The sequence below is a fragment of the Ischnura elegans genome, chromosome 1 (genome assembly GCF_921293095.1).
Source record: "Ischnura elegans chromosome 1, ioIscEleg1.1, whole genome shotgun sequence".
NCBI classification, from domain to species: Eukaryota; Metazoa; Arthropoda; class Insecta; order Odonata; family Coenagrionidae; genus Ischnura; species Ischnura elegans.
Window position 1 is genome coordinate 1,673,034 of NC_060246.1, and position 22,863 is coordinate 1,695,896.

General features: G+C 37.6%; 1 protein-coding gene across 4 annotated transcripts in view; it reads left to right on the top strand.

Annotated features, from left to right (window-relative positions):
* Nucleotides 1–22,863, top strand: part of LOC124154514 — a 270,506-nt gene that overhangs the window by 198,106 nt on the left and 49,537 nt on the right. For all 4 annotated transcript variants that reach the window (XM_046528316.1, XM_046528311.1, XM_046528332.1 and 1 more), the window contains one exon: nucleotides 4,689–4,901. In XM_046528316.1, coding sequence (XP_046384272.1) covers nucleotides 4,689–4,901 — 213 coding nt within the window. The remainder of the gene's footprint in view (nucleotides 1–4,688; nucleotides 4,902–22,863) is intronic.

Sequence of the window (22,863 nt, forward strand, 5' to 3'; positions counted from 1 at the left end):
CGCGCAAATATCACGTATTGCCCTCAAACGAACCGGTAATTGAAGTAAAATATAGAAAAATGCTGCTAATTTAAATGCCGGAGTGTAAATGATAACTCTAGGAAAAAAAACAATCATAGAAAGGACTCCAGTGAACCAAATGCAGTTTCTGATTTGACATTAAATAAAGAAAGTAATTTTCCTTCTATTCGTTTTATCCTATGCTTTTAAAACGCAACATAATTGAGAAATTGAAATACTTCCGCCGAAAGCGCTGAGAAGTTTTCGTGAAAAGCATTGGAAAAAGCACAAGTAACTATCCAGAATACCACCACAGCAATGCCTACAGCACAGTGAACTAAGAACGCACGCAAGAGCAAAGAGACAATCTATGGAAAGTTTTGTTTTGGTGATTCAGGCTTATTTCAGTACTTCATACACATGTGACAACGTTGCTTGACTAGGCGAGGGTGTGAGGTGCGTTTGGGGGACAGCGATTGGCTGCAAACCGTTTTGGCAAAGGGTTCCCCACCCCTTCTTCTGAGCTGTCATCGGACAACTCTCGGCGGCCGGACTGTAGATAGCTTAACTTTTTACAATAATTTTAAATGCTATAGTTGACCATTGTAATAGTCGACCAAGGTGAACACGATGAAATTTTGCTTACCCTAGAGCACACTAACAGAACGGTCAAAATGGGATCTCATTCCATGGAAAACCTTGTGAGATGCTGAGAATAACGTGAATTATTATTTCAATACATTTAGAGTTAATTTATTGGTTGGTAACCCAATACAGAGTTATCCCAGCTGATACAAGTCGAATATCTGAGATGAAGTATTTGCAATCTTTCTGGACTTCCCCAACTTGTAATCCATTTGTCATATAAGATTTTACCAAATATGAAAATAACTCTAATTCCTATTTATTCACATTTGCAGAGGGATATCTGCTGGTAGACAGAATTTACGGTGTTTGTCAATTCAAAGTATACACTTAAGTTACGATTTATGTTGTTGTTGGTAAAATTACTGGCAGAGTAAAGTGCATGGGTATAATAGATTTTTGTTTCAGAAGCCAAATTGAGAACTATATAGGATGTTATATCTGTGCAAAAACTTGATCAGACTTGCACAGCAAACATTCTATTTCTTAGAAAACAGGTAATACGGCAGTAAGTCGGTAATTGGTGATAGCATTCCTTCAACCCTTGTTTTTGAACACAAATTACTTTTTAGGTTTTAGGACGTTATAGATGGAAAAAGGAAGTCAAGATGCCATGATTACATTCTTTAAAAACAATGGGGAACTTGCATGAATTTTTTTTATTTCACAGGCGGACAGAAAATTATTTTCATAATACAACAAAGAAAACCGCATGTAAATCTGAGTTTTCCTTCGCGAGATATTTAATGATAAATATAACGAATTTTAAAGCGCGGGAAAAACACCCTCACCCCCAAGCCACTGCCGACGAAGCCTCGATGACGTCAAAGGTGCCTAAACATCACACGAAGCTATTGTTGTGATTGTTTGTAATAGTTGCCTGCCGTTGTGAGAGCTCCGTTTGTGAGACGTGTTGATTGTTTTCTATTTAAAGATAAATATCCGACAATAGAGGCTCGAAAGCCTCATATTTTGTATTATTTATAATATTAATATCTGAGTAAGGACATAAAATATAAAACTGAAGAAGTGAAACCAAATATTTTATAATATCTAATTGTAAGTAACATCGTTGTAGCAGTCTGAGCCACGGCCGTTGGAAGGGGGATACGTTAATTGTAAGTTGATGTTATCGACGGCATATCATTCATTTAAGTATGTAATTAGAACGATTTTGATGTTTACTAATGTCCGCTTAGCTTTTATATACAATAACTTCATCCGTTTATTCGTAGGTACCGGAGAATTCGTCGTTTAGGACTGTATGTGCTTGTATTATGGGGTGAATTCCAGTCAATGCAACTTTTGCTCGCTGATTGGAGACATCTAGGAACATTTTTGTGCCAAAATAGTGTTATTTTCAACGTGACATCTCCCGTTAAGCTACTACTAATAATCACAGTGCCAGTGGTTGTAATGCACAAAGTTTGACAAGGTTGAAAAATATCGGCCAAGAGTTATCAGTGTTCCATCGTATTTGAATTTGTAAAAAGTGCTATTACGCTATCGATAAATGTCTAACAGTAGTGTAAAAATTTTCAGTGGCGTGCTAATCTCCGTTGTTCACCGTAGATATGACATTTCACGATCACGCTATTGAAATAAAAACTGTGAGTGAAGTTTGTTATTCCATTATTTCAACGAATAGTAGTGAGAAAAGTCACCTGTGTCACTTGTGTGGGCTAATTTAAGGGTTTAAATCAGTGAATAAATAGTTGTTTTCATCATAACGAGTTCTGTTATTGTAAGTTGTACGTGATGAATATAAGAATGTGACAGTGACATCCAGTTTTTGATAAGAGTATTTGCCTATTTCCCACTATATTTTTATGGTATATGCTAGTATATTGTTTATGGATTTACCTATATTATTGAAATAGGTAATAGCTTGTGTGTGTGTTGGCAGCGGAACCGATTCGCGATCTCACATGTGGATTGTGAGCAGACTGTTTTGCTGTGAATTCGTACCATAGGACGGATAGGACTACCTTCTCCGTTAATTCGGTGTTGCCAAATTCAACAGCACAGCTTACTCTAATGTCAACAGCACAGCTTACGATCGTTATCCTCCAGTATTAAAAGTTTCTTTTAGAACTCGATTTGCCGCCGACGTATAGCAATAATTTGTCTTAACAAATTCCATGAGGGTCGTGGCATCAATTTTTGGTGTCCTAAAAAAAGGCTGGTGTCCTAACACCCCATGCCACACGCCTTTTAGGCGGCTTGCGGGGTATTATGTAGATGTAGATGAATTTCAGGTGTACTATTCGAACGAGTGGCAACGTTATCATCCATCTTTCTGATCACTAAAACATACGAAGTGAAACGCTTGTACTTCATCATCCCGATGCCGCATTATTAATATCCCAGGTAATAATCTAGGCACAATAGCAGTAGGAAAACTTTCCCAAGAATAACAGAACAAAATAAAGTGACGATGAGTGGCTAAATACTCCCTCAAAACAAATTTTACACCATGCGCTCAGCGTATTTCCCTACTCCCTACGGTTGTTTAGGCACCTATGACGTCACGCCTGGCCTCGGCAACGCTCGGGTGTCTTCGCGCAGTGGTCGGCTCAGAGAAATTTTTCTCGATTTTAAATGCAATTTTTTTATTTCTTTTGATGTTGAATGGAGAAACTGAAGGTATTTTTGCGAGCTAATGTATCCATTTGACTTATTCAAAATAGTTTTTAGAGCAATCTACGACCCATGCAAGTTCCTCATTCCTCTAATGCCATCCAGACCAGGAGAGTTTTCAGTTTTTCTTTTCATACCTTGATGTTCCATAATGCCGACGTTTTGTATTTACACCTATCCTTTGTGTGGATGATATTTTATACGTATTAATCTGTTAAAATAAATGTTTTGCTACCAGTATATTCTGATTTTCATATCTTTTTTCCTCCATAAATGGTCAATGCTATTGAGTATCTCCTTTCTGTAAGTTTTCATACAATGCTTTCTTTCCGTAGCTCTTTTTATTATTCTCTGCCATTTTTGATCAGCTAAAGGCTTTTGAGCAAATAGAATACACTTCATATAGATTTTCTATGCATTCTTTCAGATGCTTACTAAGGGCGTATAACATGCCCTATAATATTACATGCCTATTTCTGAGGTGCATAAAAATTGAGGAAAATTTGAACACTAAATTCCTTTTGAAATTAAAAAATAAATGCTGTAACTTTAAATTTTGCATAGGTTCACCTTATTATGAATATTAATATTAAGTGGATTTTGGCCAGAAAATGAATATGTATAATTATTGCACGACGGCCTGTAGATACATATGTATATTACATGTATGGGTATTCAGATTTCCAATTTGTGATACGTATGTATAAATACATCCTAAGGGACTTCTGAAGGTCTTTAATGTGAAATTTACAGACATAATATGATCATATTCCATCGTATACATAGGTATATTTCATGTATGGGTATTCTGAATTCAAATTTGTAATATGCAAGTATACATACATCCTAATGGACTTCTGAAGCACTTTTACGTGAAATATACAGATGTAATAGGATCGTATACATATGTATATTTTATGTATGGGTATTCAGATTTCCAATTTGTAATACGCAGGTATGCATACATCCATAGGGACTTTTGAACCACTTTTACGTGAAATATACAGATTTAGTATGATCGTATTCCATCTTATACATATGTAATTGGTCACATATTTTTTGTGTATTATTGATGTAATACAAATGCCGTGTTATCTGGGTATTTTAACGTAAACGAAAAAAAAATTAAAAGTAATTACTATTTGTCAAAATGTTGGGTAAGAAGCGTCCATTAATTACGTGAAGGGATTTTGGTGATTTGATCAGTGATATATCTTGAGATTCGGCTCGACCCCCTCACTCCCTCTCCCTATAGTCTCACGAAAGATTGTTCAAAATGCGTATTTTCAGTGTAAATACGTTAATGTATGCTTCATTTTGTTGGATTTATTTAGAGGGCAAGTATGATTGCTTGTTTCTGAAGTAGGTATTCAATGGACCGTCTCCTTTCTTTTCTTGTCTAGCTCTGTTTCTGGGGGCTAGTGGTCTGCGCGATGTTCGCATCGAAGTGCCAGAGGCGGTGCGTCACAGCGACCGGGCGAAGCTCGGCTGCCACTACGACCTCGAGTGCTCGCCCCTCTACTCCATCAAGTGATACTGCGGCGACGAGGAGTTCTACAGATACGTGCCCAAGGAGTCCCCATCCTCAAAGGTCTTCCCGCAGCATCAACAGGGATGTGAGTCTCATCCCCTCTCTAATGTTACGTCAACTATTCTCAACACTGTAAGAAGTTTGATAAAGTTTAGATTGAGTTCACTGTGGTAAAAGGCGAAAGGAAATTCATATGAATTTAATCACTTTGAGGGCTAATGACGTAATGTTACATTGTCGCGAAACTTCGTAAACTGCGGGCAATGTAAAAGTTCGTTGGTTTCAATTTGATTGTTTTTTATGTTGCCGCAGTAATATTAAGTTCGGACATCTACGAAGAAATGCTCCTTGGAGGATTTAGTGGAAGATATTTCAACTTTCGATGCAATGTGGTAAAATTATTAAAAATATCTAAAATTTCGGAAAAGTGACCTGCGTTGGAGTAAGGATTGCACATAATGAGCTAGCATGCTAAAAAAAAGTAATTTTGAACTGTCATGTAACCTTATGACTAATAACTCTAACTACATCAGTTTCTCATGACTATCGTGGGTCAGAATTTAATCTAAAATGGACTTGGTGTGATTAAATCCCCATCATTTCTTTTGTAAAAACTTGAAACAAATTTTTTCTCATTTTAGTTCAGTAATTTTTTGTTTGGATAAAAATCGTCACTCAAACTTCTTGCGGAAGTTTTGTCATAGATAAAATATTTATTCATGTTTTGCAGCTGTTTTGGACGTATTTTATTCGCACTTCCTCAATTATTCTAGTATTTTTTGTTGATAAAATTGCCTTGAAGTATAATTGGTAAAACCAATGGCACTGTAAACCATTGGCATTTCAATTAATTTTCTCATCCTATTTTCAAACGAATTCCTTGGGTATTTTTGCCCTGTGGGAAGAGATGTAATAAAAGCTGAGTCTTTGAAACAATTGCAGAAATTTGCTGTCAAACGTTTGAGGTCTGTGAGACTCTCTGGCCCTTTATTCCGAGTTATGTGATTACTTTCACTTCCTCGTGAGTCTATTGCTCCTCCACCTCTCTCCTTTTCTCTCTTTGCTCGGTAAACAAGGTCGAGGATCCATTCTCGCTGTGTGAGGAAATTCCTTTGACATAAGTCCAATATGTCCTTCTGTCATCAGCTGCAACCAAGTTCACACTTCGAGTTGCCATGCGAAAAATAAATTCATCGCAGGAACATACCCTAAGAGACCACAATTAAACAATGTTGAAAGATGTTTAGCTGAATATTCTATCGGTTTCATTGATGTAACTATCCTTATTACTCAGTTTACAGAATCCTGGGGTATCCAACTATACAACATAATCTTTTCTTACCTTTTCTGCCATCATTTTTGTGTATTTTTTTCGAAAATGAACTGGTATTACAAGAGTAACTTGTGACTTTAAATTGAAACTTACTCCTTTGGTACCGTGGCAAACATTTCCAAGTTGTGTCCTAATTATAAAAACTGAAGGTAAAATGTTATTTTATTGGGATAAATAAATATTTAACTGCCTTTTTATGCCTTTAATTACATGTAGGTATATTAGCAAACTACTTGTTACTCACAAATACGCTCTGGTTTATTTAGTTTTTCCTGTATGAAAGATAATATAATTTTTCAAACAAGACACCCTAACAGAACGAGCGTCTCAGAGTGGAAAAAAGCATTCATACCTCACGAATTCTCAGAAAGTTGCAATTTTATAAATGGTCCACTAAACTTCCATGTCCTCTTACGAGGAAAGAGTCCAAAACTTTGCCTGATGGGGACTAATAACAACGTGCCATCAAAGTTTTTGTCTCACGAAAGGATAGAAATGACACTTAAAATTCTCTCCACGGCAGTTCACTCTGAGAAATGACCCGGAAGCGGTGAAGTCATGAATATATTCAGTCTAGCTTACTTAGTGCTCCATCTGCACGATGGGAAGGAAGTCATTTATTTTATGTAGCGCACGCATTTGTTGAAAATCCCGATGGGGAGCAGCTAGGGCGAGGCGATCCACTCGTTTTGCGTGGCATATGATCATCATTAATGAACGACTTCCCAATAACTTGAGCGCCGATTTCATCATTATATCTTACATTTTAAATCCTTTTCTTCGTTCCCTGTGTTTTTTATCTTTGGCCGACACCCTCTTTTGATGACAAATTTATAGGAGCATAAAATATAGTTCACACCTGATGAGTCAAAACTAAATACTGTCAAACATTTAGCAATGAATAAAACACTCGTAGACAATACTTCGCTGATTCACCTGCTCTGTTATCCTGAAATATTTTAAAAATATGTATTTTCCTTCCATCTTTAATTTGCCTGTGGATTTCCTGTAATAGGTCGTATTGCATAAAATACACGGGAATGAGACCACTGAGACTAGGATGTAGTAGGTCAAATCAAAAAATATTTATCGTATTATTTAAAAGCCATCTCTATAACCCTGCAATGTATTTACCTGTTTTGATACAGCATAGCCATTGAAAAACCTATCCTACTAAGGATAGAATTCCTGCGTATTTGGATATAATACCTGACTTCTCCAAAGATAGCCACTCTCCAGTACAGATGAAAAGATTTTCTCAAAAGCACTTTCATAACAACTATATGCTCTGCATAGCTGTTGATCATATTGCATGAAATACACCCATGTCTCGTATAGCGCAAGGAATGCGTTCCTTGGGGTCTTTGCGCTATACAAATTTGCGTTATACAAGAGCGTTTTAACATTGGGAAGATAGGGATGCGTTCCTGGTAGCATAGGTCTTGGGTATTGAATTTCCTCTAAAACATATTATTATTATTATAGTATTCTACCGATTAAGGTAGGTTTCCATGGAGTACGCAAGAAGTGATCTGGGAGCCTCCCTTTCCTTCCAGCACTGCCTTCTTTAACTCACAGTAAGGCCTACTCTCTTTCAATCTATCTAAAAATCCTATTCTTCTCCTTCCCCTCCCTCGTTTCCCTAACATTCTACCCTCTAGCACCATTTTCAACATCCCCTCACCACTAAGCACTAACTCCATCCATACCTTCTGTCTCCTCCGTATCTCATCTAAAAGCTGCCTCTCCTCGCCAACCATATCCAGCACTTCGTCGTTCCTTTTCCTCTCCGTCCATTTCACCCTCTCCATTCTTCTCCATGCCCACATCTCGAATGCCTCCAATCTTCTCTCGTCTTCTTTCCTCAGTGTCCACGTTTCCGCACCGTAGAGAGCTACACTCCAGATCAAACTCTTCACTAACCTTTTCTTTAAACTCTTACATAACGATCCTCTTAGAAGCTCCTTCCGGTTCATGAACGCCTCCTTCGCTAATGCAATTCTCTTCCTAATGTCCTTACTACTGTATCCGTTTTCCTCTAACGTACTGCCTAAATAGTTGAATTGCTCAACCTGCTCAAGTTTTTCACCACCCATCTTTATCTTAAGTCTCACATTCCTCCCTCGTGATGCTTTACAAAACCGCATTACCTTAGTTTTCTTGTGATTAATCCTCATCCCATATTCCTCGCAACGCTCGTATAACGCATCCACTAGAGCCTGAAGCCCCCTTGCTGACTGGCTAATCAGCGCCTGATCATCCGCGAATCTCACTGATTTGAACATCATTCCTCCCACTTTTATTCCAGCTTCTAACTCATCCCATGCTTCCCTTACCATCTCTTCAGCGTACACGTTAAAGAGCAGCGGCGATAGAGGACAGCCTTGCCTCACACCTCGGCCAATGCTTGCCCACCCGGATTCTCCATCCGCTACCCTCACTTGTGCAGTCTGGGCCATATACAGATTACGAATCAGTCGTCTATCCCTCCAATCTACACCTATTCTCTTGAGAATATCCATTATCTTTACCCAGTTCACTCTATCAAACGCTTTTTCAAAATCCACGAAACACGCATATACGTCCTGGTCGTATTCTAGGTTCCTCTCCACGAGGGACCTCATTATTGCTATTGCATCACGAGTTGACTTCCCCTTTCTGAAACCAAATTGATCTTCGCCCAAATACTCGTTTGCCCTCGCCTCCATTCGTCTGTTCAATATCCTCAGCACCACTTTCGCCGCATGCGATATTAAGCTGATAGTCCTATAATCTCCGCATTCCACAGATTTCTTCTTTTTCGGAAGCGGAATTTAAACCGTCTTCACGAAATCTTCCAGCCAGCATCCCTCCTCATAGATCCTGCGCACTAGTTCGAAAAACCTATTCTTACCTTCCTTCCCTAGATTCTTCAGAAGCTCACACGGGATATTGTCCACGCCTACTGCTTTCCTAGCCTTCATATCACGAAGTGCTCTCTCTATTTCCGAATCTAATATCCCCGGCCCAAGATTATCCTCCTCCACTGCACTTTCCTCCTCTAGAGTCAATCTCTCTGGTCTGTTCATTCCGTCATACAGGTCCTCCACGTATTCCTTCCATCTACTCTGTACCTCTTCTCGCTCGGTTAGCATCCTCCCATCTTTAGCCTTAATTTTAGACATGGCTTGTCCTCTTTTGCCGCCCGATAGCGACTTAACTTTGGCGTACAACGCGCCTATTTCTCCATCCTTCTGGAACTTTTCCATTTCCTCACACTGTCTTTTCCACCAAGCCTCCCTTGCCCTCTTAGTTTCACGTCCTAATTGATTATTCAGTTCCCTATAGATTCTTTTTCCCTGTTCCGTGTCCACGTTCTTCCACTTCCTCCTCTCCTCCATTTCCCTTATCATGTTCTCCGTTACCCACGGCTTCTTTATCCTTCTACTGTCAACGTAACCAATTGACTTCTCCGCCGCTTTGACTATTCCCGTTTTAATATTATCCCATCTTTCCTCAACAGTCTTAGTACTTTCAATCTCCCGTATACTAATGTCCACTAGTTCCTGATATTCTCTCCTCATACTCCCCTTCAGGGCTTCTACGTTCCATTTCTTCGCCTTCCTAACTTTCATAAGTCTTTTGAATCTTACATTGCATTTCATGAGTACTAGATTGTGGTCCGAATCCGCATCTGCTGCGGGGAAGCTGCGCGAGTTTTTCACACTATTCCTAAACCTCTGTCTTACCATAATGTAGTCTATTTGATATCTCCACACATCCCCTGGACTTTTCCACGTGTACCTTCGCCCTTTATGATGATTGAACCACGTGTTAGTGAGGAATAATTTGTTTCTCCTACAAAATTCTGCTGCTTTCTCTCCCCTGCCGTTTCGTATTCCTAGACCAAAATCTCCTATTTCTTGCCCATCCCTCCCTTCCCCCACTGAGGCATTCCAGTCCCCCATCACTACCAGATTTTTCTTACCCGGTGTGTCTCTAATTATTTCCTCGAGCTGTTCATTAGGCTGGTGCGAAAAAACTCAAGTTACAAATTTCGTGTCATAATAGCGCGGAAAAGTTGCGATACGTTAGTACAAGAAAAACAAAAAAAGAATTATTAAAATCGGACGTCATCTTCCGATCCCGCAAAGCACCTGAAAAAATGACGAAAATGAAAAAAAAATGTTTTTTTTTTCGTTGTAAAAAAATGAAATAAAATTAATATCTTTTAACGCCACAGCAAAAAATGGTTACAAATAGCATAGGTTATTATTAATATATGCATATTTATGGTTTTAAACTGTTATTACCGATCGCATCAGATCATTAAAAATGTATAAATTTTGCAATTTTGCCGGTTTTTCAGAGTTGTGTAATAATTACTTAAGGTAATATTTTAGGCTAAAATTTTTGTTTTAAAAAAGTTTGATTATGCAGCTCTTCCTTTGTTTATATATGATATAATTATATTTAAACAATCCAGAACTCACCGCGGAGAGGTGGCTGCACTTTGAGTTCTACCCACACCCTCCATCCATCCAACTAATGAGGGTTACTGCTATTTATAATATTTAAATTTTTTGTCCTTCTTTTAAATTTTAGCTTGAAAAAACTACTTTGTACTGCGATTTTGTGGTGAAGTCGGGCATAATGGACCTTGATTTGAATATAGCCCTAATAAATACATCTCTGGATCGATAGCCACAAAGCTTAAGGGATGCCTCTGTTACCAATTTCACACACGGCTCCATTGTTTGCCTGTGATGTAGGAAGTTATAATATCCCAATCTTGTTTATCACCAGATTCAATGAAGGAAGCTATTTCTTCATTAGCAATTATTCTCATAAGAAGAAGTGGAGTAGATAGTTTGACTACATTGGGTGCTTTCCATTCATGTGACTCACGAGTCGACTTGTGTCGACTCACGGAAACTGTTTAAAACTCTCCTATTCCTGTGCGTTACCGTTTGTTGACTTGTGTCACAACAGTCGGCGACACACACAGAATGGAACACGAAAACCGCGACCCAAGTCGACTTGTGTCAATGAATGGAAAGCACCTATTCCAGGCAATCAATTCTATACAGTCATTTATTTCGAAGTTCATGGCAGGAGTAATGAAGTTTACGATAGGTTTGCTTTTAGTTAAGTCCGTCTGGCCTTAAATACTCTTTTTAGCCCTAGCTCTCTAATGTGCCTTCTGTAATCTAAAACCATCGCCATCAATACGTTCTCTGCGTGGTCAAATTTAGAGTTCCATTCAATAACAGGGAAAACTACTTTCTTTTAATATTCAGGTATGTATCGAGAGGTTTCCATTGCTCTGTCCACACGAGTCATCGAGCATGCAAAATTGGTTTGGTAAGTCATTTGGAAATTCAGCACTTGTGATTGCTTGTCTAATGTCAATAAGGTATCTTTTGTCCTTGCTCAAAATTTATCTATCAACTTGTAGAATTTCACATTTAATTGCTTGGAAATGCAGAATTGGAAGCTTTCCATTACCATTCAGATTAGTCCAATTGGCCCACTTAATGATTTTTGGCCACTTGTATCACCATCTAAATACTGAAAAATATAACAAAAGTAATTCAATGAAATGAAGTAAACCAACAGCCCACTGCAGCGAAGGTCCAATGTTTCCTACGAGCTTTCTAATAGTGCACCTTTCCATCTAATTTTGATGTTCGTGCCATCACAGCAAACTAACCCTAAGTACTCTAATGATACTCCTTGATCAGAGAGATAAGATAATAAGGAGACCACTATATCTTTAGCAGACCCGAAGCTTGGAGAAACATGGCTGAAATGCACAAAATCCGGTTCTTTTATTAGAGACTGGTGATCCGCTTTAACTGTCCGGCAGTACTCTTTCAATTCAATCATTTCTATTACTATGGTATTGTATATCCTTCCGTCAAAGTATAGCCCGTGTAGCTCACCTAGATCAAGATGGATTTGCTGTATATCGCTAATAATATTTCTCTTTTCCCTTCTAATTCTACATCAGTCAATGAACTTAGAAGTATATTCTTCAGTTATAACACCATTGTCTACAAATACACTTGATGCTATAGCAGCAGCTGCACGGTGAGATACCCCGTATTGATCACAATGAAAAGCTGTAGTTTATAAATTTACCCTAATTTGCCATGGTGATTTATATTTTTTTGGGTGTACTAGGCATGTGATCTTCCTGGTCAACAAATTTCTCCTTGATTGTTGAACTTTGCGTTGCGTCATTTAAAACCTCAACATCTTCACTTTCGGTTTCAATAGGGTTAACATGCTGCCCTTTTAAGGTGCAATTTTGCCTTTCAATTCTAGTGGCCAGTTTTATTGTCATTTGGATCTAAAGGACTATTTAAAACTTCGCAAAAATTATCCTCAAGTAATTATTACAAAACTATGAAAAACCGGCAAAATTGCAAAATTTATACATTTTTAATGATCCGGTGTGATCGGTAATAACAGTTTAAAACCATAAATATGCATACATTAATAATAAACTATGCTATTTGTAACCATTTTTTGCTGTTGCGTTAAAAGATATTAATTTTATTTCATTTTTTTACAACGAAAAAAAAACGATTTCTTTCATTTTTGTCATTTTTTCAGGTGCTTTGCGGGATCGGAAGATGACGTCCGATTTTAATGATTCTTTTTTTATTTTTCTTGTACTAACGTATCGCAACTTTTCCGCGCTATTACGACACGAAATTTGTAACTTGAGTTTTTTCGCACCACCCTACTGTTCATACACCTCATCTACTTCTTCCTCCCTATGATTGCTAGTGGGCATGTAAACCTGGACCACCACAAGGTTGGTGGGCCGTGCCTCAATTTCTACCACCAGAATCCTATCGCTTACCTGGTCTATACCTACCACACGCTTACCCATCTTCCCGTTTAACACGTTCCGTGCTGATGACGTAGCGTCTACGTCATGGCAGCCACTACCCAGTGACTGATGACGTAGACGCTACGTCATGATTCCCTTTTGTGTTATATTCCGCCCTGAGCGCCAGCCACCGCATTTAGGGTATGGGAGAGGGTCAGTCACCACTCTTCGCCTGTTTGCCGTGCGGAGAGCTCCGAAAAATTTTTTTTTTTCGATTTTTTCTGTGTTTTTCTATTTTACCCGGTTTTGCTCTGCAAGGACGTCTTTGGGGGTGACTTTTTACAATGTATTTTTTTATTACTTTCATTTTATAATGCAAAAAACAGTTATATATTCTCATAATTGTTCTTATACCTTAAAAAAAAACTTTTACAAATATTCAAAGCGAAATAACAAAAAGATACTTTTGCATTAACGAGGATAGGTAATTACTTTATTACAAGATATTTTATCTTTCCTTATGACTTTTAACGCAATGATTAGATTGTGTTTATTTAATTGGTTTTTAGAAGAAGGAATACAAATATTTTTCCATTGTTGTTATTTTTATTTTTAACGTCAATTAACGCTATCGTGGTAAATTGCTTAGCTAGTTGCCTAATTTAGGACATTCTCTAGGTATGTGTATTTTTATCCTTACGATAACAATAAATGCTTCCGTTCTTATACTTTTAAAGTTTCCGAGTGAATTTTATTTGCTCTGATTTCATCATGGCAAAATTTGTTGTTATCCCTATGTTTATTTGCTGCTATGCATGAAATAATATATTTGCATAAATTTAACAATAACTTCAGTAAAGTCCTGGTTCCACATTGCGATTTATTTTTACTATTTACATTTCATGCACAATAGCTAGACTTCCCCATACTTATGTTCACTAGCATTTTAATTAGATACTCATTACTTGATTTTTTCCATAATATCCGAAATACTTACAAGCATTCTATTTGGCATCCTCCCCAACAAAAAAATGCCTTAGAGAAAAATTTCCACTAACCCAGTCACATACCGCCGAACTCGGAGAAACTGATCCGGCCCGATGATATATACATCCGAAGATATGAAATGGGCAATACGTGTCCTGAAGGAAATTTACTAGATGGAAATATTTAACCATAGAAGAATTTCCCCACTTTTTGGCCTTATTTTTCGTGCTAGAATTATCCAAATCTCCTGTATCTCCAATAATTGAAAAGCTTGATCTTTATATGACTTGCATTGCTTCAGGAGAGAGAAGTCGCTTGATCAATTCATGTCAATTCTCCAAGCCCTTCAAATCAACAAGAACCTATCTACGTTCTCTGACTCTAACTCTCCTCTGGCCCACTGATTATTCAAAATTAGCCCCATATAGACGCATTCAAGGAATCAATGGAAAAAGTAGTGACCCGCTCACGTGACCTAAGTTTGGAAGAGTCTATGGTTTCATGGAGAGCTAGGCTGGGATATAGTGAATATATGAGGGGAAAGCGCCACAGGTACGCAATAAAGTTGTGTATGTTGACGGAAGCAAAGGGTTTGGCGCTGCAGGTCCTCCAACTCAGAAAGGAACTGGACTGTCTGGAAAAGGGCATTCGGAGAAGATGGTAAACAAATGATGGAGGATCATTTAGACTGAGGCTAATCCTTTTATATTGATAACTTTTATAACAGGGTAGCCAGTTCTAGATTCCATCCAAATGGGAAACCTAACTTGACGGGGACACTGAGGAGAGGCAAGAAAGTTATTCCTCTTTTGGTGCTCTGCTACGAATTAAAGAACGGTGAGGTGGTGGAGGCCTTTCATGAGTATAAAATTGGTATCCTAAGGTGGACGGATAAGAGGGAAGAGCGGATGATCATCGCTGAATTCAGTGCAAAAAATCAACGAATCTACGAAAAAGCGAGGGTGCACGCTGTGAAAGCCACATGCGGTGGTTGAACATAGCAATTCCAATTGTGGCCTCGATCATTGGGATCAAATAATGTCTGACTTTTCCATTGAAAGAAAATTGATGAATCAAATGATACTAAAAATTGGGAATCCACCTACTGAAATCACTGTTGCAGAAACGTAATTTTTATTCAAAGAAATTTTTTTAAAAATTCCTCTCATCGACTTTCTAATTCCAGTTATAGAATCTTATGACAATATCTGTACCTTCGATCCCTTTGAGGAGATAGTCATCCTAGCCTACCTCAACCAAAACCAAGGGCTTATTAGGACATTTCCCCGATTATATGAAAAACACGATAGACAGAAAAGACGAAAACAGAAGAGATGTAGGCAGTGCTTCAAGAAGAATGTCCACCAGGATACATCATATTATAGAGCCCCACCTGCCTATCTGATCCTCGATGGTGTCTTGACTGTTTCCAGAAGTATCACAAGAATTTGTGGTGCAGAAAATTATTTACCCAGCGGGAAAAAATTATTTTTTTAATGTTTACCTGTTATATTTTCTATTTCAATATTTATTTAAAAAGATATTATTTTATGCGATGTATTTAGTAACTGAAAAATTATTCTAAAAATGCTGGTCAATTTTTGATTTGTAAAAAAATGTTTCATTGCAACAATTCTTCATTTATACAAATTTTCCCTTTCATTTATAAACCAATGTATATCATTATAAAATCTTATCCGGAGGATATCATATCGTTTATAATAATTTTTCCTCCATAGGGAGCAACACTTTTGCTGGAAATATTGGTAATACTCGCAATATTTTCTTTTGAGCAATAAAACATTTAAAATCGTATTTGAATCTATCATTTCCAGATTATAAAAATAATGTTTGCTGCATTACTATTTCCTTTAGTTTTTTCCAGAAAGTGATAAAGTCTGAACGGGTTTTCGCTACAGTACTGACAAAGAGCAAAGAAATGTGGGAAACATGTAGGTGTGTTGCGGGAAGGTATCAAAAGTTTGACAGGATACTTAGAAAATTTAAATTTTAAATTTTTAACAAATGAAGGGTTATCTATAAAAAAAGTGCGAAAACATGTAGAAGGCATCACAAATCATAAGATCACGTCGTTAAAATAATAATAAAAAAATACAAATTTTTGCCAAAAAGTCAGCCACAGGGCATTTTCTTCAAAAAACGGTCAGCACTGAATGTGTTAACACTAAAGCTACCCCTTGCTGGCTCTCTTCCCCTCCACTATATATAACCCTATACCCCTCACTCCAATAGTCCCCGCCATCCCTCCACCTCACCTCGCATAATCCTAAGATATCTATCCTCCCTTTATCCATTTCCCTTTTGATATTTTCTAACTTTCCCGCCCTCATCATAGTCCTCACATTCCACGTCCCCACATTTATAGCCGACTTCTTCTTCTCCATCTTCTTGGTCTTCTTTTCTTCCTTCTCCATTGCTGCTGCAGCTGATGATGATGATGATGATAAGTCTCTGCAAGGATTTCGCATGTTGGCGACCCCGAGGACCTTGCTGACCTCGTTGCCGTGCCCGACACCCGCCCTTTGCGGACGGGTCCCGGGCGATGAGATTCCGAGGCTCATTTGGTTGTACTCCATGTTTACAGGGAAGAGATAGTTGGTAGGGTTTCCCACTTCCATTCCAACAGTGTTTTTTACGTGACACCATCACGTGGACTACCTTTCGTCAGGCTCCTACCCTTCGACCTATCTGGCATGGGTGGCCCTACCGGGAATAATTTAGAATTAATCCCGCCAGTGCAGCTCTAGGGGTCATAGGGACGCGCAAGCCTTTCCACCGCGACAAGGTTGTAGCCCAAGGGAAAGGCTAAAACATATATATTCCCATAAATATCCTTAGAAAACATTATTTATATAATTTTTTATAGTTTAAAACATCTTTAAAGATAGTATGCATGCATTTGAAGACTTAAATTCATGTTTAAAAAAATTCTTACGTGCTTTTGAAATTCCCTCCTGTCGTGCGGGTGGGCTAACATCTGCTATCTCAGGGGATCGTAATGAGTTGCCGGCAGTTGACGATTTTTCAAACTAGTCTAAAAACAACTATTGTGTCATCCAGGCCCTTTAGTCGCTCATCGAAATGACAGGAAAATGCTATTTTGAATTCAATTTCATAGCTAGCGGAGTTTATGAATGATAAATCATTTTAATTTGAAGTCCGCCGAGTCATTAACAGCTACGTGAAACAGTCTTTAAATGCCTTGAAACCTGACCCAAGTTTTCCTTCCCTGAAAATGAATGAACGAGATTGCATTCTTTTCCAAAAGAATATCGTCTCGTCAACACTAAAATCTGGTTGAGGGGGAAAGGAGCCACTTTCAATCACAGCTTGGAGTTCATCAGAAAATGTTGCGGTGACTGCGCTATCAACACTTGCAGATTCACCTGATATCGCCGCACTGAAAATACCTGCTTGCCGTTTACATTCTGAAACCAACCGGAGCTTTCACTAAATGTCTCGGAGCGATTACCACTCTCGTCTTTTTGTACTGATTCACTATGAACTTTACGTATGTGTAGACCGCTTGGTTGAAGTTGGTGCGGCTGAGTCACTGATGTTTTAACTTCGTCTTTATTCAGAATAAGGCATCGTGCATTTAAACTTCCGCTCAATATCGCTTTGACGCTCTCCATTTTCAAAGCAATTGACCTCTTTCAATTCCTCTTCTAGGTTTATAGTTTTTCTTGATAAATTCTTGATTTTTTTAAACCCATTCCTATTTTTTGCCATATTCTCTTGGTTTTTTCTCTGTATGGCTCTATCTAAATCACCTTCCACTGCTGAACTGTATTCCTGAGACGCAGAAGGCCTGCGACTGCGGGGAGGGAACGAAGCCATTGTGTTTGAGACTCTATAGCGGACCCTTTTATGTGTTGATGCTATTCATGCGCAACTCGGCCACCACTGAATACCAATGACCTTGAAGGCTTTAGCGTAAACCCTCTACCTGGAAGTCAATCACCCGATAACCTATGACGGCAAAAATACGTCTCAAACCGTATTGCTGAAAAAAAAATCATTTCCACTAGCCCCACGCTTAATTAACGATATAAATTATTTATTATCATTCTGTTAAGGAGACAAGATAAATTACTTCGGCAGGCCGGCTATCCGGACCCAATGACAAGTAATACTTTTGGCCATTGCAATGCAATGGGTTTCGATTAATATATAAACAAAAAAGAAGATTTGAGGCAATAATATTAATATACGTAAAATGATAGAAATTTTGTGTGTACTTAGCGCAAGTTCACGTTTTATCACGAGAGCGTTTAAGATTTTTGATTAGGCTACTCTGCGTTGCAATGTTTCCCCGAGGAACGAATTTGCGCTGTATCGAAATTGCGCTAATCGAAATTGCGCTATACGAGACATGGGTGTATTAGATTACCAAGCCTAATATGATTAAGGACTATGATGTTTTTTGATGTATGGCGACACAAATGCCCAAAATTTGTTTCAACTGGAAAGATTAATAACTAAAGGTGCAGAGAAGTCAAGGTTGAATAACGAGGCGGAGATAAAAAAGAGTAGGAGTTGAGAGACATATTCTGTAACCTCTGAGGAGAAGACAAGCCAGTTTAATCGATTTAATTAATTTTATTTTATAATTTTATTAATTCATAAAAGCATTTAACGAGCCCACGAATAATAATGATTGATGATAATGTTGATGAGCCTGTGAACTTCTGTGGCAGAAAATTTGACGAAATAACAGGCAAAACTACAACTAAACTTTACTAAAACTAAATAATCCAACAAATAGTTAAGTGTTACATGACACGACAAATTAATACTGAAATGTGCTGGATGACTGTTTCTGCCGCATTTGAATAGGAAAAGAATCATTGTTACGAGTTTGAGACAACGATTGGAATGCGAACGAGAGATTCCCTGAAGTTAAAGTTATGGACCTACAAAAAATTAGAAATGCAGAAGTATGCACAAGCAATGCTGATACTTTATTTGATGATATGACGAATAAAATAGTGTAACGATTAATAAAATATCCCTCAGAAAGCCGCAAAACTCACCATTTTGAACCATTTATCTAAAAATTCCGCAATTTATTAATCTCGCACCTATCTCTTATCCTGGCGGGTATACCATACCCCCACACCCCAGTATTAGTTGCCACCTATCTCTTTTCCTGGTGGGTATTCCACACCTCCAAACACCCCGGTATTAGTTGCACCTAAACCCCCCCAGCCTTAATTCCTAACTGCACCCCTGTGATTAAATACTTATATTTTAAAGCCACTACTGTTACAGTAACTATAACTGAAACTTCAAAATTGTCATTTGCTTTTATATGTGCAAATTATTAATAATGGAAATTGGAGCAGTCTTCCTATGTTGCTACTAATGTTACATGGGGCAATCATTAAGTTACATACCATCTCCATCTTCTATTAGAGATACAAGGCTTTCTAAAGAATCCACTATTGGAGCATTTTCTTCAGCTTTCTCCCTGATGGATGAAGGAGGAGGGATTCTCTTTCTAGGAGGCATAATACTCTCTTCCTCCGTGCTTTCCTCCCCAGGTTGAGTCTTCTTGGCAGGAATTCTTATCCTTGCCTTTCTGTTTTTCGCATCAAGTAGCACTTTCTGTGCTTTCTGGCATGGCTTAAGTTTAATAGCCATGGTTTCTAGCTCTAGCGCTTCTTGGAAATCACCTGAAAAGTCAACATATGCGCTAAAATCAACTCAGGAATCTGTCATACATTACTACATCATAGTTTTATTACAAATCAGTTTAACATTATATGGGAACATTCGTAATACTTATGAACAAAATATTAGTCAAGCTTTGGATATGTAGCAATCAAAATCACTCCAACGGTACTTAATGAAAACTTGCTGAATACTACTTCCCACACAGCACACTCAAAATTTATACTGTATAAAAGTTGCATAAATGGATAGGTGTATTATGCAAATAATATTCCGTCGATTATGCACATAATATGCGAATAATATGCACATTATATTTAAATATTCTGCCGCCGTAAACTATTAATAATTTATTGACATAATATGTTTATTATTTCGTTGTTAGTAACATTTCATCGTTAATTATGATTCTTATAAGAATCATTAATTAACGGCCACCCAGCAAACTCAAAATTCTTTTCAGTATAAAAGTTGCATAAATGGATACGCATAAAATGCAGATAATATTCTGTCGATTTTGTTCATAAAATTCGAATAATATGCACATTATATTTAAATATTATGCCGTCGTAAACTGTGATTGTATCCGTAAAAATCGATGATCATACATCCTCTGTATCACAAAATGTGAAAAACTATGTTTTAATATATCACGAACAACTTCGTATTGTTCGCAGAATATTCCACATTTATTATTATAATTTTTTTATTTTCCACACCGGCATATTGTCTGGCGAGGTAGGCAGTTTGGTAGCCATATTGCCGTTGTGTTAATTGTTGTTAGTTGTTGCCGTAGCCATATATTGCCGTAGTTGGGTGAATTGAACGTCTATTGAAAAATCTAAGATTAATGAGGAAAAGATGGGTTTACGGAACTATTTTATGTCACAGTACTATTCTGGTAACGCATATACGATAAGGAATAATAAACTTCATAGTAATAATAAACCGCAGACCAAAATTATACCATTTTAAGTTACCAGTAGACCAAAAAAGGAAGACATTTGCGCCTAATGTAGACCGAATGTAGACCTGATGTAGACCAAATGTGGTCGCCTATATTTGGTATACGGCAAACCATTAGGTTTTCATATGGTATTCTGCAAACTTTGTGCTCTCAGGGTAAGATCATTTGAGATGATAAAAGCAGGATATGGTTCAATTCTGATTCATCGCACCACTGACGATTATGAGAGAAAAACATAAATTTTCTTTCATGGCAGTTCATACACACAAGTAACCTATGCATGTGTCTGTCGAGAATTGATTAAGTTTCTTATGATTAAATGCTTTCCATGCATCATTTCAAGTAAGTGTCCTTGGTATTACAAAAGGATAGATAAGCTGAAATTATAATCTCAAAGCAAGAATAACTAAAAGATTAAGATCTTCCCCGTAATAAAAGGCACTACGCCAAAAATAAAATGTTTATAGTAGTTTCTCCAAAAATACCAGATTACATGACTAATGACGTAATTAATTGAAGTAGGTTTTCAACTTTGAGGAACTGAAATATTTTTTTAATGAGTACTGAGTTTCCGGGACATAACACACCGAAGGGGAAGCTAAGAAAGACTATATTTGCTGCTAATTCCCAGTAGGTAACTCTTTTAAAACCACATGTTTACTGAACTAATGAACACAAAAAAAGAAAAATAAAAAGCAAAATAAATTGTACTACAATATTTAAATTGCCACTTTCAGTGCTGGAGTTGTTCATCAACATTCCCAAGCCACATCCTGGCAGAAATTACATCCAAATAATTACATACAGCGAGAAAGGGTACATACCTTACTGTTTTTTGTAAGGGTGAAATTGTATCTTCTGATTGTCTGAATCCACTTGTTTGCCAACTCAGGATCTTTAGGGAAGTTGAAAACTTTAACTTTGGGTCCACTCCTGTTGTTTCCTTGGCATCCCAGCACAACATGTGGGAAAGGCATTTTTTTAACAAAAATACCTCTCAAACACGTTCCTGAAATCCAGTGAATTAATGTCATTAATGAAAGAAAAATCGCTATCTTCAGAAACTCCACTTTTCTGAAACTTCACCACAAAAATCTCTATAATGTGGTGAAAGGTAAAGCAAATTAACTCATACAGAACGTGGTATCCAACGGAAGCCAGCACTGCTCGTGCTGACGTCAGAGCCAATCCCGTCACTTGCATCAATCCGTTCTAGGTGGATATGGATGTGATCACTTGTTTGTCTCTGGAAGAAGGTGTCGACTTTCTTTACTCCATCCTTGAGGGTGCCATCTAAAGTTTTGTCCCCACTGTGAAACCTATTGGAAAAAATTCCCCTCTTGGTTCTAAGCAGATACCTTTTGCAGAAAAGTTTCTCGGGTTTTCCACCGGTTGATGTCTTCCATGTCTCCCACTGACGTTTCGATCCGCGACTTGCTGATCATCCTCATGGGATCTTCCGAAATCATTCGGAATCATTCATCTTCGTAATATACCGGCTGACATTGTCTTGCCTATAGTCTCTATATCTAATATTTTAAATTTAATTCTCTAATCTGATTTAACCATTTAGCTGTGATAGCATCAAAAATTTTCTGCCACTGTGTTCGGGACATTCAATTTTCAATTAATTTATTATCCTTGGCCATTTGGCCCATGAGATAATTTACAAGTACACAACAATCAAGTAGAAATCATTTGACAAAGGTTCAAAGAAAAAGAACATTACAGCAAGACTTAGAAAATGCAAAAAATGGAGAAGAAACAAAAACAAAAGCAAAATATAAATCTATGCAAGCATACTTATAAGTACAATCGCATCCCGAATGCGGATACCCGGGTATCTAGCCACACAAAATTTTCAGACATATTAAATACATTTGAAACAGTATCACTATTTATTCAAAGAAAAATATTCAGGTGTAACATAAAAACGTAGGACTAATAGAAAATTATTTCATGAATACGGAATATATTCTCCCATCACCCACATCAGTACTCAATCACGTCTGCATGGTTAGTTACACCGGGAATTGCCATGAAATGTCATTAAACAACTTGTGTACTTTATTCTTAAATACATGCATAGATGGCAAATTTCTTATTTCTATCGGTAGAGAGCTCCGTATTCTGGCAGCTGTAACCATGAATTATTTATTGAGGTGTGATGTTCTATGGTGAGGGAGTGGTGAAGATATTTTTCCGTCGACCCCAGGCGTGTGTCTAGCAGGTAGTGGACC